Here is a 17500-nt window from a genome sequence, read left to right as displayed (position 1 = left end):
GACGTCATAGTCATTAATTAGCGTCAGGAATGTACTATGGACCACCAAGCCTACAGTGTCTGTATCCTACTGATGACAGCACTGCCGTACTCTGGAAAAACCCGTCTTTAAAAATTTGGCCAAAAACATCCTCCTTCAAATATCGATCGATTTAAATAACCCTGATCTTGGCAAAAACACTCAAACCTGGGGCTTCGCGAAGTCCCAGGTTTGAGAGTTTTTGCCAAGATCAGGGTCATTTAAATCGATCGATATTTTGAAGGAGGATTTTCTGGCCCAAATTTTTAAAGATGGGTTTTTCCAGAGTACGGCGGAGCAAGGTTTGTATTATCTTTGACAGAATAACCAACAACGTAACGTACATTGTATGACCCAGCGTTAAAACAGTGCTGCTTTACTTCCGCCTAGCACCTGCAATATCCATCATCTTGCAGTCCATCAATCAATCTTTCGTCAAGTTCATCCATCCAGCAAACTATCCATCAAGATCTTCATCCACATTTCATCATCTCCTGTCCTCAAAGTTGGGCAGTAGGTCAGGAAAACGCCCTGGATTACTGCGGAGGTCAAACATTCCACCGGGTCACAAAAGCGACAACGTCTTTTATTTTTGTAAGTTCGGTTTTTTGGGTTTTTTAAATTGTTTTTGTTGTTTTTTGGCTTTATTCGTTTTGTTTTTTTGGTTTTTGTTTTTGTTTTTTTTTCTTTTTTTTTATTAATTTGTTTATCTAAAAATGGATTACCATCGTTTGATCATGTAGTCCCGTTCGCTTGTTATAACCATTTTATTCTTATTTTTGTCTATGTTGGTTTTTCATGCTTTGTTTTAATTTCGTGTTATCTTGGGATTTATTGGGGGTTTTTTCTTATCTTTATTTTATCTTTTTTATCTGTTTTTTTTTTTGTGTGTTTTATTTGCTGTTGTTGTTTGTTGTTGCTGTTGTTGTTATCGTGGTGTCAATGTTTCTAATTTACTTACATATTTTGACGTACGAGGTATCTAGTAACTCAACAATGCTTGACACAAAGGTAGACCAAGCATCACCATTGGTTCAAAGTTCATTAAAATTGTATAATAAGTTGCAGCCTGGCAAATGGTGATAGTTTATGAAACTACGGGTAAACACAGTATTGCTCATATTCATGAAATTATTTTTAAATTATGTCAAGAAAATTGAACTATAAAAAGACTCTTTTTGGCAAGGTTGTTTTTCCACTCCATTTTCCACAGCTTTAAAACCCTCTCCTTACCAACTGTAGGGAAATCGTCTCATCGTTTACGAATAATTTTTTTAAATTCAAATTCCTTTTGTACATCATAAAATTTTAAAGAAAATGAACAGTGTGTTGTAGAGCATGTTTGCTAAAGAAATTATTTATACGCAATAATTTTTACTGGCGTTTGTGTTTGAGTGATAAAAAATCTATTTTGTGTTAGTTTGGCATAAAGTTTTGGGGAAAACCCTGAAAATGGCTGTTACTGGTAAGGAGATTTTAATGAACGTTTATGCAATTCAATTGTGCAAGTCCAGGAAGCAATTGGTTGGTCGATTCCCCATAAATGTTCATCGTTGATTGAGACCGGGAAAGTTTATCTAGAGCATGTTTTCTTCCTCTTAAGATTCAGGAAAAGTGTGGAGCGGTTCTCTTGTATCAATAATGATGAGAAAAAATAGGGTAATGGAAGTGCTCAAGACAATCTTAAGAAAACTGAGCTTGCGTCTTTTCATCCACAAAAGTTGCTTCCAAGCACTTTACAAATGGCCACCAAGTAAAAAAGAAAATGCTTTACAAGTCTGTAAATATTATTACATTTTTTTTCTCCACGAAGACAATGCTATTACCGACCAACTGTACACCTGAGTACGTGAGAGAATGTGAGTAAAGAACCTTTTTCCAGAAAAACGAAATACTTTACACCACTCGCGGTGGGAATCGAACCATGGACCTTGAGATTCCAAGACAAGTTTTTTTACAACAAGACCACAAAGATCCAGTATTTTCAGGTCGTTTGTTTTCATCATATGGTTGTAAGTATGGGCTCTACAAAAGAATCACAAGGCAGAAAGCACAATGCTAAAGTAGACAGTTAATCGACGGCAGTTTAGCACCAGTTACTATAGATAGAATGAAGTCGACGTCACTCAGGTCTTTGTTATTTTGTTTTCTGTCATCCGCGTTTATTGAGTAATTCTCACTTAACTGTATTAACTAGACTAAAAACGTTCATGGTTACACACAGTTTTGTGTGTTGGTCCTTGTACTTCCGGAATGGCAATGTTGTGAGCTTCTTAGCCAAGCGCTTTACTATCTAAAATCTTAAAATAAACCTTTTTTATTATCTACTTTGCCTATGTTTAATAATTTATTTTTTTCTAATCAGACATTCATTTTTTGCCAGTATTCCGTTCAATCAATTATAGCTTTAGATTCGGGGAATTGAAATGTCTGTCACTGATGAAGTTTGAAATCCAAAAAGTATAATAAAATCATTTTATAACGATTTATTTGTCTCTTGTCTGGCATTTTTAGATAAGAGAGCCCTCTATTTCTCTGGTATTACTAACTACATGCGTTTTATCACATCTGAACTAAATCTTAGGCTCATGTACAATCTGACAATGCTTACAACAAGACGCTGGATCACCGGCAAGGTTTCTCGGAATAATAATGATAATGATAATAATAATAATAATAATAATAAAAAAATAATAATAATAATAATAATAATAATAAGTAAATAAATAATAATAATAAATAATAATAATAATAATAATAATAATAATAATAATAATAATAATAATAATAATAATAATAATAATAAAATAATAATAAAATAATAATAATAATAAAATAATAAAATAATAATATAATAAAATAATAATAATAATAATAATATGATTGAACGTCTTAATGACGTCAGAGCAAATTTCCTATGAACAGTTTTCAGTCCTAAAATACGACATGGGCGAGAAGTAACAATACAATTTCGATATTTCTGAGACAGTATGCAGCGAATTTTATTTAAGCAATGATTAACAATGATTTAATGTCGTGGATGAAAAAGAGTATTGAACATAAGGAGATGTGTATAATTTGTCCAAAAAATGTTCAAGGAAATGAGAAATTTCAATGAAATTTTGATATTTAGTCAACAAAACCCAACACCCAATTCACGTAGCTGGGAATTAGCATAAAATGGTGCGAGATCAGGTTGAAATCATGAAAATTTGCATACAAGATACCAAGACCCATAAGAATAAAACCAGCTATAGAAAGATTCTGGCAATTAATCAAAACGTTTTTGTTTTAGCGCCCCTTTTTTTTTCAATATTAAAGCTATATTAACCAAGGGAAATAACTGCGTAAATATGTACTGATACAGATCAATGTTCTCAAAATACAACTAAAGAACTATTTTTTTAAAGGTGTGTAAAGAAACAAAGCAGGAAAGAAAAATACCAGAAAAATAAACCAACTTTAAAATATCAACATGCCTTCAGTGTTTCATACATACTTTTTTCAGAGCTTTATCTTACACTCGTGCCCACTCCTTAATTTGTCACAAGATGTTTTCAAAATACACTTACATTATTCAATGATCGATTTTTCCAAGTAGAAAGTTCAGACTTTCATTTCGAAGTTCTTTTCTGTGAAGCGAAACCTCGGAGAAATGTGTATTCAGAAAAACCTTATAAGACAAGTTACCGACAAAATGTCAAGTCTATCATGACTGGTTTTATATTCGTTTAAATCAAGTTCAAAATGAATCGAACCGACTTACAACACAATGTTGTTTGATTGCGAATGTGAATGTGATAGGAATGTCGGAATAGACCGGAATATTAAATATGAATAGGAAGCTTAATTAACTTACAAAATATAAGTTACAATTGAATGGTCTATCTGATGTATCCGCTGAGAGGGGAAAGTTGTATTTGATAAACCGTCGTACTCTGGAAAATCACGTTCTTCAAATGATATCAATCGATAAGATTGACCCTCACCTTGGAAAAAAACTCTCAAACTTGAGACTTCCGTGAGATCCCAGGTTTGAGAGATTTTTTCCCAAAAATCATTAAGTGAAGATAGAATGTTTAGTCCAAAATGTTTACCTGTGTTTTTTGTTGTTTTGTTTTGTTTTGTTTTACAAAATATAAATGTTTACAAAATACAAAAAAAAAAAAAAGATTTGTTTTTTTAAATTATTTTTTAAAAGAGTACGGCAGAATAAGGCGGCTACAAAGATTGGACAAGGAATTAACTAAAAACCCTGTGACACCAAAGAGAGTGGTCAGAGACAAAAACAAAACAAAAAAGAAGGGCATTAGTGGACGGTGGGTGATGCCATAATATAATATACTCCAATCCCAGAGCAAAGGGATTAAGTTTAAGTAAATCAAATAAACAAGTAAAGATAAACAAAATACAACGTAACCAATGTTGAGCATGTAAAAATTGTTCAATGAAATACTAACAGGATTCTTTGCCCTACCCCCATAACCAACAGGTCCCATTACACTTCTTTCTGTTTGGGGGTTTTTTTAGCTGCTGTTTTTAAATACCGAACATTATTGCTTGGTCATCTCTTGCTTTGTGTTTACGAGGAAGAAGGAAAAAACCCGAGGACCCGCGGGTTGAATCCGATTACATCCATATAATTTTTTTTATTCCCCATATATAATCGACTTAAGTGATAATATGGAGGCCACAATTCAAAACGTTGGGTTTTTTCTTTTCATGTAGATCACCTCTACTAAAGAAATTGACGTCACTAATTCTTTGTTATTGATTTTAGACAAACCATTTTGGTGAATTACTTCTCACTACATTATATCAATAAGACCGTGAAGGGTAATAAACAAAATGAAATATAACAGCTTCAAAAAAACAAACAAAAAAAAGAACAAAATTACCAAACACGGAAAAGTTGGGGCTCAACAACAACAACAAAAAAAAAATAAATACATAAATAGATTACTCACAAACCAGATCGACCCACAGTATCATTTATTATATTATATTCATATTATTATTTTATTATTATTATTATTAATTATTTTTTATATTAATTTATTATTATTATTATTATTATTGTTATTAATTATATTAAATTTTTATATTATTATTGATTATAATTATTATTAAACATTATTAGTATCTATTATTATATTATTATTATTAAAATTATATTATTATTATTATATTAATATTAATATTATTATTTAATATTATTATTATTATTATAATTATTATTATTATTATTATTAATATTATTATTATTAAATTATTATTATTATCATTATATTTATATTATCATTATTATTATTATTATATTATTATTATATTAAATTATTTTATTATTATTATATTATATTATTAATTATTATTATTATTATTATTATTATTATATTATTAATAATATTATTATTTTATTAATTTTATTATATTATTATATTATTATTATTATATAAAATTATTATTATTATTATTATTAATTATTATTTATTATAATTATATTATTATTAATTATTAATTATTAATATTATTATTATCATTAATTATCATTAAATTATATATTATTATTATTAAATTATTATTATATATTATTAATTATAAGTTTCCAATCGAATTTGTTTACTTATAATCCTTAACAGAAAAAAAAACCATGTATTTTGCGCGAGAAAGACGCCCCGAGTAGTAGATAAAGGTGACTTGCTCAAGGGCCATAATGTGAAAAAGGGGGGGGGGGGGGGGGGGGTGCGTTACCGGTTTCCTGTTGTGCTACACAGTCACAGTGCGAAGAACCATCCAAATCCTGATATGGAAAAAAAAAAAAGATCTGAAATGGTACTTACTTCGATTCTGGACAACATCCATTCATAGTAAACAATTAACTCCATTCGGTCTCGCACGCCACATTTAACATGGCTACATAATTTTCTGTCACGCCAAATTAAGGGGCCGCTATACAGTCTAGTTTGTAATGAACACTCGCCTTCGAATCGGAAGGTCCTGGGTTTTTGAGTCCTGCCTCTGATCGGCGCATTGCTGATCCCTTTGAAAAGAATCTTTACTAACATTATCTCACCGTAGTAAGGTGCAAAATGATTAACTGGTCGTTAACAGCGTTATCCTCTGTGAGTAACTCTCAAACAGGGACTTCCATAAAGTTATTTTGTTTTGTTGTTATTGCTTGTTTGTTTTTTGAACAAGATGAGGATCGCATTAAATGATCGATATTTGAAGAATGCCACCACACCAAAAAATAAAAATAAAAACGCGATATTTGTTTTTTGTTTGTGAGCTGTTTGTTTTTGTTATACTGGAGGCTCGATCCCGCCTGAATAGTACATATTTGAGTCCTTGGAAAAGGTTCTTTTAAATCACATTCCCTCATCGTTTTTCAAAGGGTAAACTGGGGACCTTACCTGTCGTTTTTAAAACGTTGTCCCCCCGTCGGAAAAAAAAAAATTGTAATATTATCGCTTTTTGGGGGCCCTGTCTCGTCCCTACATATTAAGTGTTTGCGTCGGCCCACGGACCCTTAAAAAAAGAGCTTTGAGCCCCGTTTTGTGGATTAAACTCTATCTAAAAAGCTCCAATTTATTTTAATTTTTTAAAAAGGTGTTTTTTTCAGTGTGTGGACCCCTTGTTGGGCCCCCCTTTTCAATGTAAAAAAAATTTTCATGACTCCCAACTGGTGGGGTATTTCCCCCACCCTTACTATCAATGGGTTACCCCCTCCCCCCCCCCCCCCCCCCCCACTCACCGCCCCCCACCCCTCCTCCCCCCTTTCTTACCAAAATGATATAGTAGGCCCAAGGGAAAATCCGGTTTTAAACCTTTTTGTTTCCAGTTTTGTCAGTATACAGTTTTAACCAGGTAAGGGCCCCATCCCCAAATGATAATTTATGTACCGGGTATCATTTTTTTTCCGCATTTTGGTCGAATCGTACATTTTCCTTTCCCATAATCAAAATATTAGTTTTTGTTGACATCGTTTTTTTTTAGATTTATTGTTTTTGTTGATGTTGTTGCTGTTGAGTGTTGTTTGTTGTTTTTTGTTTTTGGGTTGTTGTTGTTTTTGTTGTTGTTAATATTATTATTACTCTTGTTCTTTGTCATTGTGTTATCGTTTCACTATTTTTGCTGCTTTTCTCATTGATGTTGGTTTTGGGGTGAGTGGTTGTGAAGGTAGTAGTTAGTGTTTGCGATTGTTGTTTCCCTTTTGGAAGAGGGCGGTATTTGGGAACAGGGTGGGGAAGAGGGGGGGGGGGTGGGGGTTATGGGGAAGCCCCCTTTTTTTCTTTTCTTATAAACCTTTTTATTGTTCAATCGATTTTGTTTATAACCCTTTATCCATCTCCAATGTTTCACCAAAACCACTCATTAAGGGTTTTGACGGCCAAAGTTGACTTTTAAAAGAACCTCATCATGTAAATGTGCTGCTCGAAGCTCGAAAAATAAATAATAATGGAAAAATTTGAAATAAGCTTAAATTTTAAAATTACAAAAAAACCCAAATAAAAAACGTTTCGGGGTTTCCCCTTTATCAACAAAAACAGGAGAATGGAAACACCACAAAAATTTGAGTTATGTGGTTGGCGCACAACCACTTTCATCTCTTTTCACGTGGTTTTTAAATTCATCCTGTTTTGTTGATCAAGGGGAAACCCGAAACTTTTTCATATTTTTGGGGTCTGTTTTTGTAATTAAATTGAAACTTACCTTCAATTTCACATTTTAAATTAAAAAGGGGAACTAAATCACACACCTCCCCGGGGGCTTTGAAAATAAAAAACAAAACTTTTTTTAATTTTGGCCAGAAAACTCTTCCTTTTAAATTTTATCCAAACGATCAAAATTACCTTCATCTTGGGCAAACCAACTTTCCCCTGTTTGAGGGTCATTAAAACGAAACGGGTATTTAGAAGGACTAGGTTTTTTTGGCCCAAAATTTTTTAGATACGTGTCTTTTTCCCTATAAGGAAGTGAATTTTTAAATGACGAACAAGAAAACCGAAACCGGGGTTTCCCAAAAGAATGTAGAATGAAAAATAGCTCGTTACCTCTATGAACTTTTGCCGGGTTGAACCATGTGGGGGGTTACTTCGAGTGTTGGGCAGTCCTTTTTCAAGATCCAGTTAGAATTGTTTCCATTTAATCTCTGGGCCAGTGCAAAATGGGTTTTTTCGCTTTTTAAGGTCCCCAAAAATGTGTGTTTAAGGTGTTGGGAAACAAGTGGACGTTTTTTCCCCTTTTGTTGTTGAAAACATTTCGTCGTTTTTTTGTTCTAAAATATATTTGATATTTTCTTTTAGATCCAAATACCATAGGAAAAAAAGAGTAACACGCAACCGACTTTTGACAACCATTTTTAAAAAATAATAAAAGGAAAAACTGAAAAGGGAAAAATGGAAATTTAAACCCATAACATGACCACACCAAAAGGGTTGGCCCGGGGGAGAGAGAAGAAATTGAAAATGGCTGAAAAAATAGAATTGAGTGATCAATTAAAAGAAATAATTATCACAGAATTCGTTGGATTCTAGCATTCGCACAATCCGAAAAAACCAAAAAAAGCCCCTCCGACCGGTGCATGCCGAAATTTAATGCTCAAAAGGGGGGTAACGAGTTTTAAATTCCCTATAAAAAAACATTCGGGCCCCCAGCCCCCACGGGCGTAATTGCAGAGTCTGCTGGAATTCGGCTGCTAGAGAAAATCAGCGTTTTTGGGAAATTTTAATAGTCTGATGTCCCCGTCCGCCCAGCACGGCCCGCCATCGGGTTCTTAAACAAAAAAAAGTTGGGTACTTTTTTATTCCCTTTATGCTGGCTAGAACTTTTCATATGTTCTGTGATCAGCATTTTGTATGTGGGAAAAATCAAAACATGATCAGATTTTTTTAATGTGGTATTTTTCCCACTGGAAAAAGTTTTTATGGGTCGTCGGAGAAATATTTTTAAAAGGGCGTCCGCCATTTTTTTTCCCATAGTTTAGAGCCCGTTTTTCTAAGTTACCATGCCCTCAATACGAGGGAAGTGACGTTACCCACTGTAAAAGCGGGAATTGCATTGCTTATGAAGGCCCCAAAGTTATGGTTTTGGCGTTAATATACAAAATTCCTTTTATAAAAGGCACAAACTGGCGTCCACTGAGCTTTTTTATAATTGTTTTATTTTTGTATCACCCCTTTCTTTAGAGTATTTTTCTCACTAAATTCTAGCTTTCAACTAAAACCCGTTCAATGTGTACAGGTTTTTGTGTGTTTCGTTATATCCGAAATGCGAGGTTTGCCATTTTTTTTGGCTAAATGCAAAGCTTTCAATACTCTCCCTTTCAAGTAATACCAAAACATTTTTATAATGTGGATGGGCGGTCCCCTTTGCCCATTTTTTTTCATTACAAAACCAGGGGCCGCGGTGGGTTTTTTAAACAGGGGTTTTGTGGTGTTTTTTGGGGTGTAGCTAAAATTAACCCCTTCAATGATAACTGATGGAGTTACTTAAAAAAATAGTACTAATTCTTTCCCACCTATTTGTGAAGGGGGAAAAATTTCCTTTATAAAATTTTTGCTATTCAGAAAAATAATTTTAAAAACCCGATAGATCAAAAGTTTGTCAAAAATTTTTGCGTTTATTTTTTTTTTGATTGCACTTACTGGTTTACATTATTTTTCTTGTTTTTTTTTCTATTTTAGATTTTTCAATTTTCCCTTTTTAATTTTTTTTGTTGTTGTTACAGTTATTGTAGTTACAGTTGTTAATGTTTTTTTGTTTTGGTTGTTTTCTTCTTTTCTTTTCTTTTTCTTCTTCTTCTTTTTCCCTTCTTTCTTCTTCTCTTCTTCTTCCCCTTTCTCTTCTTCTTCTTCTCTTCTTTTCTCTTCATCTTACTCTTCTTCCTCTTCTTCTTTTTTCTTTTTTCTTCTTTTTCTTCTTTTTCTTCTTCCCTTCTCTCTTCTATTCTTCTTTTTCTTCTTCTCTTTCTCTTGATGTTATTTTTTGTTTTTTTGGGTTTGTTGTTGTTTTTTATAGCTTTTTTGGATTATTTTTTTGTTTTTTGTTGGGTTTGTTGTTATCCCATTCTTCCCTCATCATCCTTACCCCATTCTTCCTCCCCCCGTCCCCCTAATTCCCACATCCACTATCACCACTACCACATTTGCCACGTCCTCCCCCTCCCTCTCCTCATTTCCCTCCCAGTTTCTCATTTTCTACATCTTCTCCTTTTTCCCTCCTTCACTTTTTTTTTAATTCCTCCTCTTTTTCAAAACTCCTCCTTTTTCCCCCCTCCTTCCCCCTTTCTCCTCCTCCTCCCCACCCCCCTCCTCTCCTCCTCCTCCCCCCTTTCCTCCACCACAAACACCCCCCTCCTCCTTTCACCACCACCACCACCTCCTCCTCCTTCCTTTATCTCCTCCATACTCCTGAAAAAATCACATTAAAAAATTCTCGTTCTTCAAAATTGTCGATTTAAAATGACTCCCCTTTTGTCAAAAACTCTCAAAATTGGGGCCCATAAATTATATTGATCAAACAAAATTATCCCATCTTCGCGGGTCCCAGTTTTTTAGAATGTTTTTGCCCAGGTGAAGGTCATTTTAATTCGATCGATATATTATGGCGCCCCTGGTTTGAGAATCGAAAATTTTGAAGGAGAATTTTCTGGCCAAATTTATAAATACGCGTCTTTTCAGCATTGGCGTAAGAGTGTTTGGAAACGCAATCGAAAATTTAGGACTTCGGGGTTTCCCCAAAAAGTTGTTGATTTTTTATTTTGATTTTACCCCATCTGATTATAGTTTGCTAGTAAATTTTTTTGTATATGTGTGAAATTTTATGGGTTGGGATGAAAACAATCCCACGACCCGTCATTGAGACGACAGACCTTGGAAACCCAAATTTATTTCCCTTTTTTGAAAGTTTTTCCGTCAAACAATTACAAAAAAAAAGGGCAAATTTGAGCCCCAAAATCCCGTTAACTCCCCCCGAAAGTATAGGCCATTATCAGTATCTTCCCCAAAACTTCAACCCCAACCTATACAAAAAAGATTATTTCACTGAAACACCCAAAAACGTTAGTTTTTTGCTAAACATACTTTTATTAATTTTTTTTGCTAAAAGAGCTCTTCCATCACTGGGTTTTAAAATACTTTTAAACTATAGCCCCAACAATTTTTGGTTTTTAAATAATTTGAATGACAAAAAAAAAAGGCTGCAACGTAACCCCAAAAAAGACGATTTTCCTAAAGTGGGGGTAAGGGGTGGGGTTTAAATTACAGAGACAATAAATGGGCGAAATTGAATATTATTTCCGTAGTCTAAACCTTTTAACCTTCCGTTTTTTAAGTTCCCTTTTAATCAACAATATGTGAGTCCCTCTTTAATTCTAACGAACCCTAAAAAATTGGCCAGAACCGGGACAACAGGGAATTTAAAAAAAGGAATTACAAAATTTTTTGTTTTCGATTTTTTCTAATTTTATATTTATGAATATTACCCCATCTTTTTTTTTTCCAAATTTAAAATTGAAAAAAAATGAACCCTAAATTTAAATTTAATGGTTTTAAACTGGACGCCTTTGTTTAAATTTTTTTGTTTTTTTCTCGATTGAATGCACACGGCCAAAACCCTAATTTGGGAAAAAAGGATCCCTGAAGGTCCCTTGCTGTCATATCATCCACATTTTGCCCCAAAAGGGTTTTTTTGGTCCTTGAGTCCGGGGTGCGTACAAATCAGCTGAAAGGGGAATTTTTTGACTGAAAAGTGATTGAACCTGGAGGTAGATTCTGAAAGCAACTGATAAATTTCTTACTCTCATCAACAGTAAAAATTCAAAATAGTACAACCCTTCTCCCTTGTTTACTGTTTTCCCTTTTTCTTTCGTTCCCCTTATTGTTCTAATAAACAACTTTTCTGGACAAAGTTTCTGAAAAGGTTGATTTTTTGGGTGACACCTTCATAACATTTTCCCCCCGGGGCCCCATAGAAAAATTAAAGATTGCCCCTTTTTGACTAGTGAAATTTTTATAATGGATAAAATAGAAACTATCTAAAAAAGAGAGTTATACCCACTCTCTATTGTAAACAATATTGACTTGCATCTAAATTTCTAATCAATATTTTTACGATATAGATAGTTTAAGTTTTTTAAAAACTGGTATCATTTGTTTTCCCAAAAACCCAAACCCAAAAGTATGTATAAATAGCTTTTCCCCAAAAGTATTATCAATACTTATATCATCGCTAGTATCATCCATACATTAAATTTCATTGATAACAATAACAAATCCCCGAGGCCAAAATTTAAATTCAATGTAATTTCTTTTTTAATTTTCCCAGGGGTAATCAATCAAGCAAAAGTTTATCACTAAATCAAAACTTTTGCGTCAGCACATAGATTTTTTAAACCCATATTATTTGTCACAATGTTAAACAAAGGGAAAATGACTGGTATCTATATCTGAAATCATCGTGCCCACCATCCCCCTTAACCCTTGTTCTGGAAATATATTAGAGATCGAAATATCTACAAACCAATTGGGGATTACCACCAGCTCAAGGGCGCTACAACCTTTTTATGTCTTTTTATTTCAAAAAAAAAAATTAGGACCTTTCCCTGCCACGGCATCATTAATCCCGTCGCCAGGCATTCTATTAAGGGATATAAAATAACCATGAAACCGATGCCCCGATATGTCAACAGAATCTCTCATGTTGTCTTTAAGTCCACTATTGACCCCATGAATGTTACATGCGGTCTTTTTATTGACGGGAGGAGACCACAGGGCTCCCAAAATTTTGTAAAATTTTGTTTTCCCTGTGACACAGGAAGGCCACAAGCCCTTCCTGTCCCCCCAGATGGGCCCCATAAAGAGGAACCGAATTTTTTAAACAGATTTTGATAAAACATGGAAATCCCTATTTAAAACAGAAAAAATCGCTTGGTTGCACAGACCCTCGACCCTTTTAATTTTGACGCGAAACAAAAAAATTTCCAGCCTTATAAAAAAAAAGAAAGCAAGAAACCGCTGGTTTTTTCAAATAAAAATAAAGATAATATAATAATAATAATAATAATAAAAAAATAAATAATAAATAAAAAAAATTAATAAAATAAAAAAAAATAATAATAATAAAAAATAAAATAATAATAATAAATAATAAAAAATAATAATAATAATTTAAAAAAAATAAAAATAATAATAAAAATAATAAAAATAATAATATAAAAAATATAATAAAAAAATAATGTAATATATTATAATAAACCAACAAACAAAACAACAACCCAAAAATGTAATCTGAACACAACAGAAATGCCCCAATTTGTTTCATGTTTTTTCAAACGCCCAAAAGATGAGAAAAAGGTCCAAAACTATCTAATCTTTTTTTTTCAGACCCTCCTTTTACAATTTTCGAGCATCTACAGCCAAATTAAAACCACGATTGGGAATTTTGCTTCTTTAGAATGTTTGCCATTGTTGAGTATAAAACCCCAAAAATTTTCCCCACAAATAAACTAAAAATGCCCGGGTAAAAATTTATTGGTTCATCCCGAATAAAATCTTTTGGCTACACTTGTAATGAATTTACGTTTTTCCACAAGTTTAAACCCCAAATCAAACCCCTTCAGTGGCATCAATAACTCACCCCTGAAGAAATCTCTTGATTATTTGCCAAGTTTAAAGAATGTCAGATTGATAAAATTTCCCGCCAAAGCATTTTTTGGCTTTTAAAAAACCCCCATTACAGTTTTTTGTTGAAACTAGTTAATGTAAACATGGTGAAAATTTCACAACATCTTACTAAATTCATGGGGAATACAAAGCATATTATTGCCTAATATTTTGCATACAATGTTTAGCAGTTAAAACCCATTTGAATCAAAATTTTAAAAAATTTTGGCAAAATTCAATCAGCAGGTCCTTCCGATTGGTATTTCCATTCACAACAAATTTGATGATAATTCCTGTACTGGAACTTTCCCTGTCCCACAGGGAAACAACAAAGTGATAAAACCTCTCTTGACGACATAAAAACCGAGCAAAAAAAAACAATATAATGGTTCCCAGGACGTTTTCTTTGGTGCAAATCAAAAATGATAAAGATTTATTTTTGGGTTATCAAACTTTTCACTATCAATAATCCCAGTGATGAATTAAATACACGGGATAATAAAGGGGATTTATGTTAATGACTTTTCCCGGTACACATGGCCCCTAAGTTTAAAATAATTATACACCAGCGCATTGGGGTTTTTTCCCTTTTTGTGTGGATTATTAAAAATAAACGGGGAACCCGAAAAACTGCCCCCTTTAAATGGGTGACACCAAAAAACGAAAACCCAAATTTTCACCGCTGGATGGACTGTCATAAAAGAAAATAGTATGTAAAAAGTAGTAGTATTAGTATTAGTAGTAGTATGGGTTGTATATTAAGGGTTTGGGTAAAAGTAAAAAGTATAGTAGTAGTAGTAAGTTAGTAAGTAAAAGAAAGAAATAGTAATAATAGTAAAATAGTTAAAGTAAAGTGGTAGAAGTAGAAATAGTATAGAAAGTAAAATATATAGAAAGAAGTTAGTAGAAGTAGTATAAGTAATTGTAGTAAGTAGAAAGTGGGGGGTAGAGTAGAAGTAGTAGTATAGTATATAGAAAGTAGTAGTGGTAGAAGGGGTGGGGGGTAGGGGGGGGGTAGTAAATTTTAGTATATAGTAGTAGAAAAGTAGTATTTAGTAGTAGTAGTAGGGTAGAAAGTAGAAAATAGTAGTAGTAGTAGTAGTAGTAGTAGTATAGTAGTATAGTATAGTAATAGTAGTAGTAGTAGTAGTAGTAGTAGTAGTAGTATATAGTAGTAGTATAGTATATAGTAGTGGTAGTATATAGAGTATAGAGTAGTAGTAGAAGTAAGTGTAGTAGTAGTGGGGTTTTAAGAAAAGTGTATAGTAGAGTAATAGTATAGTAGTAGTAATAGTAGTAGTAGTAGTTGGGGTAGTAGTAGTAGTAGTATATATTGGGGTATAGTAAAGTAGTATAGTAGTAGTAGTAGAGTATAGTAGTAAAGTTGTTGTTGTTGTTTTTGTAAGTAATTGTAGAGTAGTATAGCAGAAAGATAGTAGTAGAGTAGTAGTAGTAGTAGAAATAGTAGTAGTATATTAGTATAGTAGTAGTAAATAGAGTAGTAGTAGAAAGTAGTAATAGAGTAGTAGTTAGAAGAATGATAGTAGTATTAAGTAGTAGTAGTAAGTAGTAGTAGGTAGTAGTAGTAGTAGTAGTAGTATAGTATAGTATAGTTGTTGTTTGTAGTTTTTTGTAAGAAGATGTTGTAAGTTTGAGTACTAATTTATTTTCTGTACTACTACCCGTACTACTACCACTACTACAACTACACTACTTACTACTACTACTACAAACTACTACTACTATACTACTACTACTACTACAACAACTACTATTTACAGTACACTACTACAATCTACTACACAAACTACTACACTACACTACTACTACCACTACCAAATAATAAAAAAATAATAATAAAAATAAAGTAATAAAAATAATAATAATAATGATAATGTTTAAATAAAATAAAAAAATAAAAAATAATAATAATATAATAATAAAAATAAAATAATAATAATAATAATAATAAATAAAAACAAAAGAATAATAAAAAACGACTATACACAGTGTTTTGTGTGTTTGTATGTTGTGTTTGTGAAAGTATATTGTGTTAGAATAGTAGTGTATAGTAGAAGAAGTAGTAGTAAGTAGTATAGTAGTGTAGTATAGTAGTAGCAGCAGCACAGTATAGTATAGTACATAGTAGTAGTAGTTATGAAAGAATTAGAGCTAGTGTTTTGTTTTTGGGGTTGTTGAGAAAATTGTAGGTAGAATTTGTTGTAAAGTTTATATACTTATTTCTGCTACTACACCCTACTATACTATTTTTTTACTCACTACAACTACACTACAACACTAAAAAACTACTAACTACTACAAAAACAAACAACAGTACTCACACAAATACTATAACTATACTACTACTAACTACAACTACACACTACTAACTCTCAACAAACTACAACTACACTAACAATTACTATCTAAATACCAACAACTACACAAACTAGATACTACCACAAATTTTAATAAATATAATAATAATAACAAAAATATAAAATAAAAAAAAATAAAATAATAATAAAAATTTAATAAAAAAAAAAATAATAAAAAAAATAGTAAAATAAAGCAAAAAAGAATAAAAATACGCACTGTATACACAGGTGTTTTGTGTGTGTGTGAAATGTGTGTATGTTATTTTGTATATGCCCTTTTCTTCCAATGCCAATCTATCAAAATGTCCGTCAACCTCTTTAAAAATCTACAAATTTTTTTCTTCTACTAATCTAACTCTCTCCTACATCCTTTTTATCTTTTTGTATAAATCTTAGAATAAATTGGGAATTAGTACAAGGGACGACAAGACCTTCGCCTTGGAATCATGATGACACATTAACACACCTGATAAGTAAGTTACCTTAAAGTAATGCATCAGAATGAGTAATGACATTTAAATTTAAAATACTACTTTTTATTAAACCCCTTCATACAGGGGTTGGGGTTCTAAATATTTGGCATTTTTCTCTTTGCAAGAGGGCAAAGGGGGCATAATTCTGAGGTGCCCCCGGATTGCCTGATATTATGCTGAATAAAACAGAAAAAAAAAAACTCACAGAAAAAAGCTGAAAATACTAGGGCTAGACTGTGGACTGTAAAAAAAATTAAAAACAAATATGAATATAACAGCTTTTAAAAAAGAACAAAATACCCAACAGGAAAAAGTTTGGGCCCCAAAAAACCCCTTCTTTAGCCAACAAAAAAACAATTAAAAAAAAAAAAACATTACTTAATTTTTCCAAAAGACGACAGAAACCAGGACCTTCCGATTCGAAAGCGAGGACCACTAGACGACATAGCCGCCACAGTTTTTTTTTTTTTTTGTTTTTTGGTTTTGTTTTTTTTGTTTTTTTTTTTTTTGTTTTTTTTTTTATTTGGCATTAAAAAAACCAAACTTGCAACCTTTTCCACAATGAAAATTTTCCAAATAATTTTTTTTAAAAATTTTTTGAAATTGATGTAAAAAATTTGATAATCGTTGCTAAGGGAACACAATTAAACAAGCTAAAAAACGGGGAAAATCAATTCAACATTCAAAAAATATAATTTTTAAAACACAGTGAGTGCAGGAAACAAAAACGTTTGGGGGAATTCTCCATGATACGCGGAAAGAGTTTGTTTGCTTTTGGGTTTGCCTTTTTTTGGTTTGGGTTTTTTTTTTTATTTTTAGTTTAATTTATTTTTTTTTTTTTTTGGTTTTTTTGTTTTTTTTTTTTTTTTTTTTTTTTTTTTTTGGGGGGGGGGGTTGTTTTTTTTTTGGGGTTTTTTTTTGGGGGGGGGGGGGGGGGGGGGGGGGGGGTTTTTTTTTTTTTTTTTTG

General features: G+C 32.2%; 1 protein-coding gene across 1 annotated transcript in view; it reads left to right on the top strand.

Annotated features, from left to right (window-relative positions):
* The window catches only part of LOC144971723 (uncharacterized), a 27090-nt gene that overhangs the window by 255 nt on the left and 9335 nt on the right, over nt 1-17500 (top strand). The window contains exons 2-3 of the mRNA XM_078912796.1: nt 472-612; nt 2533-2649. Coding sequence (XP_078768922.1) covers nt 472-612; nt 2533-2649 — 258 coding nt within the window. The remainder of the gene's footprint in view (nt 1-471; nt 613-2532; nt 2650-17500) is intronic.

This window comes from Berghia stephanieae, chromosome 4, assembly GCF_034508935.2.
Source record: "Berghia stephanieae isolate SIO BIC M18660-M18661 chromosome 4, UCSD_Bste_1.3, whole genome shotgun sequence".
NCBI lineage: Eukaryota > Metazoa > Mollusca > Gastropoda > Nudibranchia > Aeolidiidae > Berghia > Berghia stephanieae.
The sequence above is the reverse complement of the archived record's forward strand: the minus strand, read 5'-3'. Positions and strand labels throughout refer to the sequence as shown.